The sequence below is a fragment of the Cebus imitator genome, unplaced genomic scaffold, assembly GCF_001604975.1.
Source record: "Cebus imitator isolate Cc_AM_T3 unplaced genomic scaffold, Cebus_imitator-1.0 Scaffold136, whole genome shotgun sequence".
Classification (NCBI taxonomy): domain Eukaryota; kingdom Metazoa; phylum Chordata; class Mammalia; order Primates; family Cebidae; genus Cebus; species Cebus imitator.
This window is the reverse complement of record NW_016107451.1, coordinates 2,545,429-2,558,625: the sequence shown is the minus strand read 5'-3', so window position 1 is coordinate 2,558,625 and position 13,197 is coordinate 2,545,429. Positions and strand designations below refer to the sequence as shown.

Below are 13,197 nucleotides of genomic sequence, written 5' to 3'. Positions count from 1 at the left end.
TTGATATCATAAAGATGGCATTACTCGTCAGTCCTGGGACAACCAGTTAGGTATTTGGGAAATGGAAATCAATTTAGATCCTCACTTCATGCTTCATATCTTTTACCATCATAAACCCTAGATGGACTAAAGATGGAAGTATAAAAATTTCATAAACAAATATCAAATACTTGGATGGGCTATTTTAAGCAAAAGATGATGGACACACTTTCCCCCATCACTCCTAACTTCCTGAGCCTATATTCCCTCACAGATGTCCCAGTACCCTCAGTCACCTAAACCAGCATCCTAAATGTCATTCACTCCTCATTTCTCCCCCTCACCCAGGCGGTCACTGAGTCCTACTGGTGTTACCTCTTAGCATCTCTCTAATCTCCCCTCCTCCCCATTCCTCCCCATTCCTGTTGCCCCTGCTGCCTTCTCGTTGCATCTTTCTGCCATCCCCTTTCAGTTTTGAAATAATCTACTGACCGGTTTCCTTCCCTCCAAGATTGTATTCCAGACAGCTGCCAGAGGGATCTACAACACACATGTCACCCTTCCTAAAATTTTTCAGTGACCTCCCAGGTGAAGTCCAACCTCTTGTGCAAGGCTCTCAGTGACCTAAAACCTGGGATCTTCTCTGAGCCACAGCTACTCTGCCTCCCTTCCGGAGAATTCCCATGGGTGGGCACACATGCCTGCTGAGCAACTTGCTGCATCTCTCCTTGGCATGTTGTGAAGCAGCAGCAGGGGGACCCATCACATGGGGACCCGTCACAGCACTCTCTAGCTTGTCTTCCCTTGCCTCACTCATGTTCCCTGCCCTGGGCCTGCATCCACCGTCCACTTATCCACTAGACACAGTGCCCAGGACCCACAATACTTTCGAGGACCTAAGAAAATGTTTTACTATTTTTTGAAAATCAGAAAAAAACATGAATATGTGATAGTGAATCCAGCCTGGTTATATTCCTCTTTATACCAATACAGTCATAAAGTATATTACTGTATATATTTTAAAATAATATCTAAATATATTTTTAAACATTTTTTAATGAGGAAGGAAGCCATGAAATCAGAAGTACCTAGAGCCCATAAAAATCATAATGTGTCCCTGATTGCATTTCCCAAATAAAGTATTTGCACTTTAATCTTTGCCTGAGGATCACAGCTTTCATTTTCATTCTTATTCATGGTTGCAAGATGAGTGCTCTCTCCAGACATCACCTCTAGATTTCAGGGAAAAGGGGATAGAATGCATCTGTCTGGTTTTCAGGAAAGCACCAGCTTTATCATAAAGCCACTCCAGAAGACCTCTGCATCCATCTCATGGCCAGAATGTCACACACGTCACCTAACTGCAAGGGAGGCTGAGGAATCTAGTAGTTGGCATCCCAGCCTCTGGAGTAGAGGTGGAGTGATGAGCTAGCCACTCAGGGAATAAAGGCCTCTGTGATCTGACCCTATTCCACCCCTTTAGGCCCATCTTTGGTCACCTTGTCTCAAATGCTCTAGCAACACCCATTGCCTGCCATTCTCTCACCGTTCTCTCACCTCTCTGTACCCTTCGTCACATCCACCCCTTGGCTCAAGCTCTTCCTGCCACCTTCCACCCAGCCCCCACCTCACCTTGCCCCCTGCCCTCCTTCAGGAATGTTTCCCTGACTTCTTCTCCCACCTCATCCTCAGAGGCACCTGCCCTAGTCATTTTCTTTTTGAGACAGAGTCTTGCTCTGTCTCCCAGGCTGAAGAGCAGTGGCACGATCTCAGCTCACTGCAACCTCCACACTTCCAGGTTCAAGCGATTCTCCTGCCTCAGCCTCCTGAGTAGCTGGGATTACAGACACATGCTACCACACCCAGCTAATTTTTTTATTTTTAGTAGAGACAGAGTTTCACCATGTTAGCCAGGATGGTCTCAAACTCCCCATCTCGGGCCGGGCGCGGTGGCTCAAGCCTGTAATCCCAGCACTTTGGGAGGCCGAGGCGGGTGGATCACGAGGTCAAGAGATCGAGACCATCCTGGTCAACATGGTGAAACCCCGTCTCTACTAAAAATACAAAAAATTAGCTGGGCATGGCGGTGCGTGCCTGTAATCCCAGCTACTCAGGAGGCTGAGGCAGGAGAATTGCCTGAACCCAGGAGGCGGAGGTTGCGGTGAGCCGAGATTGCGCCATTGCACTCCAGCCTGGGTAACAAGAGCGAAACTCCGTCTCAAAAAAAAAAAAAAAAAAACAGAACCCTCCCTCAAACTCCCCATCTCAAGTGATCCGCCCACCTTGGCCTCCCAAAGTGCTGATTACAGGCATGAGCCACTGCACCTGGCCCCTAGTCATTTTCATAATGCCCAAACACAGCTATACCAAGGCCGCCTTTCTTCTTTGTGTCCACCACTGTCCACTACAGTGCCCACTACTGTAGAGTCCACTGCCACGTTGGGCACCAGATAGAGGGTCCAGCCCTACAGGATTCTGTGAGCCGCTCCCGGCTGGTGCAGAAACGAGAAATTGTAGAAATAAAAGACAAGACACAGAAATCGAGAAAAGAGAGTTTGGGCCCAGGGGTCCACTGCTACCCAAATCGCGGAGACCAGCAGTGGTCCCGAATGCTGGGACACTCTCACTTTTATTGAGTTGCAAATCTGGGGGTAGGTAGGGCAAGGTCTTGGTGGTCGGAGACTGGGGGTACATCACATGTCATTCAGGTAGGGGCTCAGGAATTTCTGGCACCCGAAGTGAAGTAAGGAGCATGATGCATCAGCACTTTTTCCATACTTACCAAGAAATAACAAAAACATTAAAATTTGTATTACTATGGTTATCTTTTCTAAGAAAAAAGGAACCAGGTGCAGAAGCAGAACATGCGAGTAGACATGGAACGCGACCACTGAAGCACAGCATCACTAGAGACAGTTAAGCCCCCAGATGTCTGCGGGTCTACCTGACAGCCGTCAGGCCTTGCCACAAGAGCTTGGAGAAGCAGAGTGTTCTCCTAACTCCTCCAGGGAAGGAGACATCTCAGCTATTTTGGACGTCTTCTTCCCTAGCTGGCTAAACAGCGGGCGCTTTCCCAGTGCTGCCACTGCCACACAGCCAAGGCGCCCTCCAGCAGCCCTTATGCGGGCGTGACAGAGGGCTTAGAGCATCTTGCCTTAGTGTCATTCATTTCACAGTGTCACACCAGGTTCACACTTCCGACCTGAGAGGCGTTAGTAAAAGAATTAAGATCACCTATGAATAACTAATAATTGCTGTGGTTATATTTCTAGTTACTTTCTTCTTCATTATATATATGGAAATAGGCCGAGGCTTTTTGCTCTTGCCTCGGAGCTTATGGGATCTCCCTGCTACACACTACTGTGCCTTTTTCCTGTTAAATCCTGGTGAAAGTGTGACCTCCCCTCATTTCCTTTTTCCTCTGTTTGCAGGCTCAGACAGGAGTCAGGCCATGTTGGCCTTGTCCATCAGCCCCAATCGGCGGTACCTCGCTATCTCTGAGACTGTGCAGGAAAAACCTGTCATTACCATTTATGAACTGTCATCCATCCCTTGCCGGAAGCGCAGAGTTCTTAATAATTTTGACTTCCAAGTTCAGAAATTTATTAGCATGGCTTTTTCTCCAGACTCCAAATACCTGTTGACCCAGACATCCCCTCCAGAGTCAAATCTTGTCTACTGGCTGTGGGAAAAACAGAAAGTAATGGCCATTATTAGAACGGACACTCAGAACAACCCTGTCTACCAGGTACCTAGTAGCTCGACAAGTATCTTGAAAATTATTTAGGCTGGGCGCGGTGGCTCAAGCCTGTAATCCCAGCACTTTGGGAGGCCAAGGCGGGTGGATCACGAGGTCAAGAGATCGAGACCATCCTGGTCAACATGGTGAAACCCCGTCTCTACTAAAAATACAAAAAAAAAAAAATTAGCTGGGCATGGTGGTGCGTGCCTGTAATCCCAGCTACTCAGGAGGCTGAGGCAGGAGAATTGCCTGAACCCAGGAGGCGGAGGTTGCGGTGAGCCGAGATCACGCCATTGCACTCCAGCCTGGGTAACATGAGTGAAACTCCGTCTCAAAAAAAAAAAAAAAAAAAAAAAAAAAAAAAAGAAAATTATTTAAAAAATAGAACTACTTTTTATTGAATGCGTTCTATGTACCACAGTTCTAATTTCCTCCATGCACTTTAAAATTTAATCTTACAGCAACCATGCAAGGTATGCACAATCATTATCCCCATTTTACAGATGAGAGAACTGAGGCTCCAAGAGGTTAAGTAACTCACTCAAGATCACAGAGGTAGTGAGTAGCAGAGCTAGGAGTTCGCCGACTCCAGCTCCTCTTTTCTTTACTCTGGCCCAGAACTGCATTCTGGTCACTGGTTTAGCCCAGAAGTAGATGCTGGCCGGGCAGGGTGGCTCACGTCTGTAAACTCAGCACTTTGGGAGGCCAAGGCAGGCGGATCATGAGGTCAGGAGATCGAGACCATCCTGGCTAACACAGTGAAACCTCATCTCTACTAAAAAGACAAAAAAAAAAAAATTAGCCAGGCATAGTGGCGGGCACCTGTAGTCCCAGCTACTCGGAAGGCTGAAGCAGAAGAATCACTTGAACCCAGAAGGCAGAGGTTGGAGTGAGCCGAGATTACACCACTGCATTCCAGCCTGCATGACAGAGGGAGATTTTGTCTCAAAAAAAAAAAAAAATCAAAACAAAACCTGCTTTCTCTCCCTGGTTCTAGCCTCTTTCCAGCAGCATTGCTGGGCAGTAGGAAGATTTCAGAAATGTGATGTAAAGTGGCCGATCTTTAGGAAGCTGTTGATGAAGTTGCAGTTACGTAAGGAGCAGAACCTTCCATTGTGGCTTGAGGGCAAAAAGAAGAAGATTCCTCAGGAACCTGATTGATGGCTTAGGCAGGGGGTCCCAAGGAGGTTTGATCTTGGATCAGTCACCCTAGTCTAGGATGTAGCACTCAGTTCCACAAGTTCAACGACTCAGTTCTGTTCATGTTTAGAGATTCTAGTTAATCTGTGTCTCTGACATAGGCTCAGTTATTCATCTCACAAGACACATGTGAAAGCCAGCATATCGCAACCAGAACGCTTACATCATTTATCCAATGTATTCCCTTCCTAGTAATAGAGAAGTTGAGAGGTGAAATTATAATAGTAGTCAGAAAGCTGCTGGGTGATCATTCCAGAATCAGACCAAAGGCAGGTAGAACCAGAAGGGTATTTCAACCAGGCCACAGTGAGACCTGATGAAACACCTCCTGCTCTGAATAAGTAGATTCAGCAACCATTTTTGGGTGCCCATGATGAATCACCACTGGGAAAACAGAGACGAAAAAGTCACAGCCCCTCAAGTTCCTCACTCTCTAGCCAGTACAGCAGGTTGACTGCCTATTACTATGCAGGTAGTCCCCAACTTACTATGGTTCACCTTAAAATTTTTGTCTTTACAATGGTACAAGAGTGCTATGCACTCAGGAGAAAGAGACCGAGCAATACGCTTTCATGGTGCTGGGCAGTAGCCGCAGACACAGCCCCAGTCAGCCACTCTGTCAGGAGGGTAACAACCAAGATACTGTACAGTGTGGTGCTGTGTGGCCACATGGCTTTGCCCAGTTTCAACTTACACTGTTTCAGCTTATGATGGGTTTATCAGGACACGATCCCATTGTAAGTAGAGGAGCACGTGTGCATTGGGATAAGAGCTGTGGTGGAAGGATATTCAGTTGGTAGTGGACCACATAGCATCCCCTGACGTGCTTTCTTTCCTCCTGGACAGGGCTGTGTAAACATGACAGACCCTCATTTTTTCTGTTTCCAGCTAAGCTTTATTCCATTTTGTTGGCACTGGATGCGGCGACTGTCAAAAGCTGCCCCTTCTGCTCTTTGGCCTTTATAGATTTCCTAGTTTGACTCATATCCTTACAAATATAACAGATTATAGACGTGTGCCGTTATCAAATGCAGCATAAAATTACATGATTTTATGATGTTCAAGAGCTATTCTGAGCAGCCTGAAATAAATATTAATGTGTAAAATGGAAAATAATTCCATCTGGATTCGTTTCATAAATCTTTTTCTTCAATTTTCTCACACTTTACAGGTGAGCTTCAGTCCCCAGGATAACACTCAGGTGTGTGTGACTGGAAATGGGATGTTTAAGCTTCTCCGTTTTACGGAGGGAACCCTGAAGCAAACCAATTTTCAGAGGGGAGAACTCCATAACTATCTAGCGCACACCTGGGTGGCCGATGACAAGATTATCGTTGGCACCGACACAGGCAAACTCTTCCTCTTTGAATCTGGAGATCAGCGTTGGGAGACCAGCATCATGGTCAAAGAACCCGCCCTTGGCTCAAAGAGCCTGGATATCATCCAGGAATCAGAGAGGTAATGGTGCTCCCTGAGCTGGTGCTCCCACGTTCATTCTACTAACAGTATTATGCAGAAGACAACATTCTCTAGAAACTCCTCTACCGTAAAAGTCAACAATGCCCATTTTCCCTCTTCCTTTCTTGTTTTCATCTGTATTCAAGCACAGAATTTAACAGTTATAACCATAGGCTAGATATAATTCTTTTTATTTTTTTTATACCTAACCTCATTATATAAGCATTATAGTATGACTAGTCTTCAAAACCATCGTTTTTAGAAAATATATTTTCCAGTGGCTAATTTAATGAATTGATTCATGTTCACCAAGCCCTTGCAGTGTACAAAAGGCATCTCTTGCTAAATGCTGGGGACACAAGTCCTCAAGGAACTTACAGTTCAGCAGGAGGCAACAGACCAACAAGTGCAAGGAAACCTGACAGAGGATACGAGTAAAGTGTGGTTTCTATTACAGTGGCTATGACCACTGTAATAGAGATGCCATGTTACCTCTATGACAACCAGTAACAATCATATCCCCTGTGTATTGGCATGTACCATTGCATGCACCAGATACTGCTTTATATACTTTATAGATTCTTACCTTATATCATTCATACTATGACCATGCCCATTTTGTAGACAAGGAAACTGAGGATCACAGAGGTAAGTGGGCTACCCAAGATCACTGTGCAGATAAGTGGCGGGCTCAGGAGTCAAACCCAGATCTCTCTGATGCTAGAGCCTGGGCCCTCAACCCCAGTGGCATCCTGTAGATTCTTCTTCCTCAGTAACCTTCAGTCCTCCCATTTTCACCACCGTTCCCCGCCCATGCCAATGACATATCCTTTTGTTGTTGTTGTAATTATGTAGGAACCTCCTAAAGAGTCCCCATAACCTTCTCGGAGCTGTGTTCACAGTCCTTCAGCCCTGGGGTCCAGGCCTCCCAGAACAAAGCCCAGATTCCTTGGCTTGGCCCAAGCATACCTGCGGCTCTCTTCCCCTACAGCTCTCACCTCCATCTACTCCACACGCCCCAAGCACTCTCTTGCTTCTGGGCTTGGCCATGTGCAGTTTATGTACAGTTCCCAGGCCAAAAGGTAGCATTTGGCTGTGGAAAAGGGGATCATTGGGTGGTTTCTCGCACACCCAATGACACCCTTCTTTCTGCTCCCCAGCAGAATTCATCTCCTTGAGATTGTCTCTGTATATTGTGTATGCTGTTTCTTTGTTTCCAGCCTGATTGAATTTCCGCCAGTCAGTTCCCCACTCCCTTCCTATGAACAGATGGTGGCGGCCAGTAGCCACAGCCAGATGTCCATGCCCCAGGTGTTTGCCATTGCAGCCTATTCAAAGGGATTTGCCTGTTCTGCTGGGCCAGGGAGGGTTCTCCTGTTTGAGAAGATGGAGGAAAAGGATGTTTACCGTGAGAGCAGAGAAATCAGGGTAAGGAGGGAAGAAAAAGCAAAACGGGGGTCCTGCTGGCATTTGTTCCCCAGCAGCCGTCCTCTGAGAAGGCATCTGATGGGGAGGGATGGGATGGGATTGCTGAGCAGAAACGGCAAAATGATGACTTGAGATATCTGTCCCAAAAGAAGTTTTGGGTGAGGTGAACAGAGCTGGAGTTTAAAATAGGAAAGTTGACCAGTCATGTTGGCTTATGCCTCTAATACCAGCACTTTGGGAGGCGAAGGCAGGTGTATCTCTTGAACCCAGGAGTTTTAGACTAGCCTGGGCAACATGGCGAAACCCCATCTCTACAAAAAAAATAAAATAAAATACAAAAATTATGAGTTCAGGAGTTTGAGACCAACCTGGCCAACATGGCAAAACCCCATCTCTACTAAAAATACAAAAATTAGCTGTGCATGGTGTCACATGCCTGTAGTCCCAGCTCAGGTAGGAGAATAGTTTGAACCCTGGAGGTGGAGGTCGCAGTGAGCCAAGATCATGCCACTGCACTCTAGCCTGGGCAACAGAGTGAGACGCCATCTCAAGATACACACACATACACACGCACGCACGCACGCACGTAGCCAGGCATGGTGGCATGAGTCTGTAATCCCAGCTAGAATTGCTTGAACCATGGAGGTGGAGGTTGCAGTGAGCCAAGAGGTTGGTGTACACTGCACTCCAGCCTGGGTGACAGAGCAGGAGTCTGTCTCAAAAAAAAAAAAAAAAAATTAGCAGGGCGTGGAGGTGTGCACCTACGGTCCCAGTTACTTGGGAGTCTGAGGTGAGAGGATGGCTTGAACCTGGCAGGTGGAAGTTGAATTGAGCCAATATCATGCCACTGTATTCCAGCCTGGGTGACAGAGCTAGCCCCTCTCTCAAAAAACAAACGAACAATAGGGGGATCCCAGGAAGCAGCCTGGTCTGAGAGTCTGTATGCTAAAGTTATCCAAGAAAACTCTGAAAGCCTGAGGACACACTGACACCATGGGGACATTACTGATATCTGTTTTGCATCTTGAGCAGCTTCCTGTGGACCCGCAGAGCAATGACCCAAGTCAGTCTGACAAACAGGACATTCTCTGCCTGTGCTTCAGCCCCTCAGAGGAAACTCTGGTTGCCAGCACCAGTAAGAACCAACTCTACAGCATCACCATGTCCCTGACAGAGATCAGCAAGGTGAGTCTTCCAGCAGTGGTCCTTCCAGACCAGGTTCTGTGTGCTTAGCTGGGGTTCTGGTCACCATGTGGACAAATTTTAATCCAAATAAGTTAGCATAAACTCATGCACCCTCTTCATACAGAGCAAAACAAAATTCTAATTTTAAGATGTCCACACAGAAGCATGCAGATAGACTCAGTGGGACTGAGATTGCTACCGTAACTTTGGAGGACACAGAGGCATTGTCTATCAGATTTAAATCCCACATATCCTTTTACCCAGAAATTGAATTTTAAGGCATTTAATCTACTGCTCTCTTTGCTCATGTACACAAATACGTATATATAAAAATGTTTCTTTTTCCTTTTTATTGTTTTAGAATAACAAAGAAACTTGATATAAATACACTGCAGACATTACAATAAAAAAGCACTGTTAAAGACAGAGATCATATTTACTTAAAATGGCTCAGTACCAAGAAGATACTACAGTCTTAAGTCTGCATGTACCTCATACCATGGATTCAAAATATATAAAGCAAAACTGGACAGAACAATAAGGAAAACAGACCATCTACAATCACAGTAGAAGATTTTAACATATCTGTCTCAGTAATGGTGCTTTTTAAATGACAGCTTAATTGAGTTATAATTCACATACAAATTGCCTATTCAAAGTATACAATTCGGTGGTTTTTAGTATATTCAAAGTGTTATGCAACCATTACCATAGTCAACCTTGGAACATTTGTATCACCTCAAAAAAAACAGCCCAAACCCTTTAACTATTATTATTCCTCCATCTTCCCAGTTATCACCCCTCTCCATCCCAGCCTTAGGCAACCACTTACCTACTTCATGTCTCTATAGATTTGCCTATTCTGGACATTTTATACAAACAGGATCATAAAATTTGTGGACTTTTATGACTGGCTTCTTTGACTTAGCGTAATGGGTTTTGTTGTTCTGAGACAGGGTCTCTCTCTGTCACCCAGGTGGGAGTACAGTGGTGCCATCATGGCTCACTCCAGCTTTGACCTCCTGGGCTCAAGCAGTCTTCCCCCCTCAGCCTCCCAAGTAGTAGGGCTACAGGTGCACACCACCACACCCAGCTAGTTTTTGTATTTTTAGTAGAGACAGGGTTTTGCCATGTTGCCCTGAGCTCAGGCAATCCACCTGCCTCGTCCCCCCAAAGTGTAGGGATTACAGGTGTGAGCCACCACGCCTGGCCCGCATAATGTTTTCAGAGTTCGTGTTGTATGTTTCAGTACTTCATTCCTTTTTTATGGCCAAATAATATTTAATTATATGGATATATTATATTTTATTCACCCAATTTGCACATTTGGGTTGTTTCTGCCTTTTGGCTTTTATGAATAATGCAACTAGTTTTTATGTGGACGTGTTTTCATTTCTCTTCCTAGACGTGGAACTGCTGAGTCATACGGTAACTTCACGTTCGGCTATTTGCGGAACTGCTGTACTGTTTTCCAAAGTGGCCGGACCATTTTATATTTCCATAAGCAGTATATGTGCATTCTGATTTCTCTCTATCCTTGCCAAAACTTGTTATTATCTTTTTTATTGTAGCCATCTTAGTGGATAAGAAGTGGTATTTCATTGTGGTTTTGATTTGCATTTACCTGGTGATTCATGATGAACATCTTTTCTTGTGGATTTGATCATTTGTAATTCTTCTTTGAAGCAATGTCTATTCAGATTTTTTCGCCCATTTTAAAAATTGAGTCATATATCTTTTTATTATTGAGTTGTAACAGTTGTTTATATATTCTAGATATAAGTCCTTTATCAGATATGTGACTTGCAAATACTATCTCCCATTCTGTGGGTTGTCTTTTCACTTTCTTGATATTGTCCTTTGATGAACAGTTTTCAATTTTGACGAAATCTAATTTTTCTATTTTTCTTTTTGTTGGTTGTGCTTTTGGTGTTATATTTAAGAAGGCAGTGCCCTCGCTGAGGCCATGAAGATTTACCTCTATATTTCTTCTAAGAGTTTCATAGTGCTAGCTCTTACATTTAGGTCTTTAATCCATTTTGAATTCATTTGTGTATATGGCATGGTATAGGGGTCCAACTCTATTCTTTTGCATGTAGATATCCAGTCGTCACAGCATCATTTGTTGAAAAAACGAGTCTTCCTCCATTGAGTAGTCTTGGCATCTTGTTGGAAATCAGTTGATACATGGGTTTGTTTCAGGACTCCCAATTCCGTTCCGTTGATCTATCTGTCTATCTTTACACCAGTACCACACTGTCTTGATTACTGCTGTTTTGTAGCAAGCTTTAAAATTGGGAATTGTGAATCTTGCAACTTTATCCTTCTTTTTCAAGATTGTTTTGGATAGTTTGTGTCCCTTACAATTCCATATGGATTTTACAGTCAGCTTTGCAATTTGTACAAGAAGCCATCTGGGATCCTCATAGGGATTGCACCAAATTTATAGATCAGTTTGGGGACTGTTGCCATCTTAACAATATTAAACCTTCCAATTCTAGAGCATGAGATATTTTCCATTTATTTAGATAGTCTTTAATTTGTTTCAAGAATGTTTTATAGTTTTCAGAGTATAACTTCTGCACTTCTTTTGTTAAATATATTATGAAAAATTTTCTTCTCTTTGATGTTATTGTAAAATCGAATTGTTTTCTGAATTTCATTTTTGGATTGTCCATTCCAGATATATAGAAATATAATCAATTTTTGCATACTGATCTTGTCTCCTGCAACCTTGCCGAACTCACTTATTAGTTTCAGTAGTTTTTGTATTAGGTTATTTTGGCATTGCTATAAAGAAATACCTGAGACTGAGTAATTTATAAAGAAAAGAGGTTTAATTGGCTCATGCTTCTGCAGGGTGTACAGGAAGCGTGGTGCTGGCATCTGCTTCTGGTAAAGGTTCAGGAAGCTTACAATCATGGTGGAAGATGAAGGGGGAGTAGGAGTATCACATGGCAAGAGCAGGAGCAAGAGAGGGAGATGAGAGGTTCCACACTGTTAAACAACCAGATCTCTCATGAACTCACTCATCACCCAGGGGATGTCACTAAGCCATTCATGAAAGATATGCCCCAATGATCCATGCACCTTCCACCAGGTCCCACCTTCAACACTGGGGATTACATTTCAACATGAGATTTGGAGGAGAGAAATATCCAAATTTTATTAGTTTTTTAGTGAATTCCTTAGGATTTTCTGTATATAAGATCCATTTTGAATTAGTTGGTGTGCTTAATGGTGTCTCACATTTTTCTGAGTCTCTGTAAATTTTTAATTCTTTTTCCTCTCTGTTCTTCAAATTGCTTAATCTTTATTGATCTATAAAGTTCACTAATTCTTCTGCCAGTTCAGATCTACTCTTGAGCACCTCTAGTGGATTTTTCATTTCAGTTGTACTTTTTAACTCCAGAATTTCTATTCTCTTATAGTTCTATCCCTATATTGATGAGATCCTTTTATTCTTCTCTATTTGATGCACATCATTTCTGTCTTTACTGCTTTATATACGGTTTCCTTTAGTTTTTTTAAACACACTTGGAATGGCTAATTTCAAGCCTTTGGGTGCTGTCATAGGGAATTTTGTTGCCTATGAACAGAAAAATGCAAATTAAAACAATTCTGAGATGCTTCTTTACAAGAAATTTCATGATTATATTGTCAAAAATTAAAAATCCAGTTATCACCAGAGATGTCTGAGGATGGGGGAGAATGATAATCCTAGCATGGTGATAATGGGAGTATAAACTGACACAGCCATTCTAGCAAGGAATCCGAAAGTTCTTGGTCAAATAGAGAATGCATGTACCTTGTCATCCAGTAGTCTGCACTGGATACATACTAGGAGTCTGATCCTACAGAGCCGTTAAAGAACATGGACAAAGATATTCACCATAGTGTTTGTTGAAGATGGAGAGTTGAAGATAATCCACATGTTCATCCCTAGTGGTAATGGAGAAGTAAAGTAGCTGGATGTGTACTGTAGAATATAAAACACCAGTTAGAAGCAATAAATTATGCATACTGCAACATAGACAATTCCTTAAAAATATAGTGTTGAGAAGAAAGTAAAAAGGTGAGGCCGGGCGCGGTGGCTCACGCTTGTAATCCCAGCACTTTGGGAGGCCGAGGCAGGTGGATCACGAGGTCAAGAGATCGAGACCATCCTGGTCAACATGGTGAAACCCCGTCTCTACTAAAAATAC

The 13,197-nt window shown here is 43.7% G+C and overlaps 1 protein-coding gene and 1 long non-coding RNA gene across 6 annotated transcripts in view; one reads left to right on the top strand and one right to left on the bottom strand.

The window, feature by feature from the left end:
• CFAP57 (cilia and flagella associated protein 57) overlaps positions 1–13,197 on the top strand; it is an 84,472-nt gene that overhangs the window by 7,429 nt on the left and 63,846 nt on the right. For 4 of the 5 annotated variants that reach the window (XM_017541742.2, XM_017541743.1, XM_037743169.1 and 1 more), the window contains 4 exons: positions 3,411–3,727; positions 6,093–6,379; positions 7,600–7,807; positions 8,840–8,992. In XM_017541742.2, the coding sequence (XP_017397231.1) occupies positions 3,411–3,727; positions 6,093–6,379; positions 7,600–7,807; positions 8,840–8,992 (965 nt within the window). The remainder of the gene's footprint in view (positions 1–3,410; positions 3,728–6,092; positions 6,380–7,599; positions 7,808–8,839; positions 8,993–13,197) is intronic. The other variant, XM_037743170.1, reaches the window with a different exon arrangement.
• Positions 3,382–13,197, bottom strand: part of LOC108313367 — a 29,629-nt gene continuing 19,813 nt past the window's right edge. The window contains exon 4 of the long non-coding RNA XR_001829046.2: positions 3,382–3,661. This is a non-coding gene — a long non-coding RNA (uncharacterized LOC108313367). The remainder of the gene's footprint in view (positions 3,662–13,197) is intronic.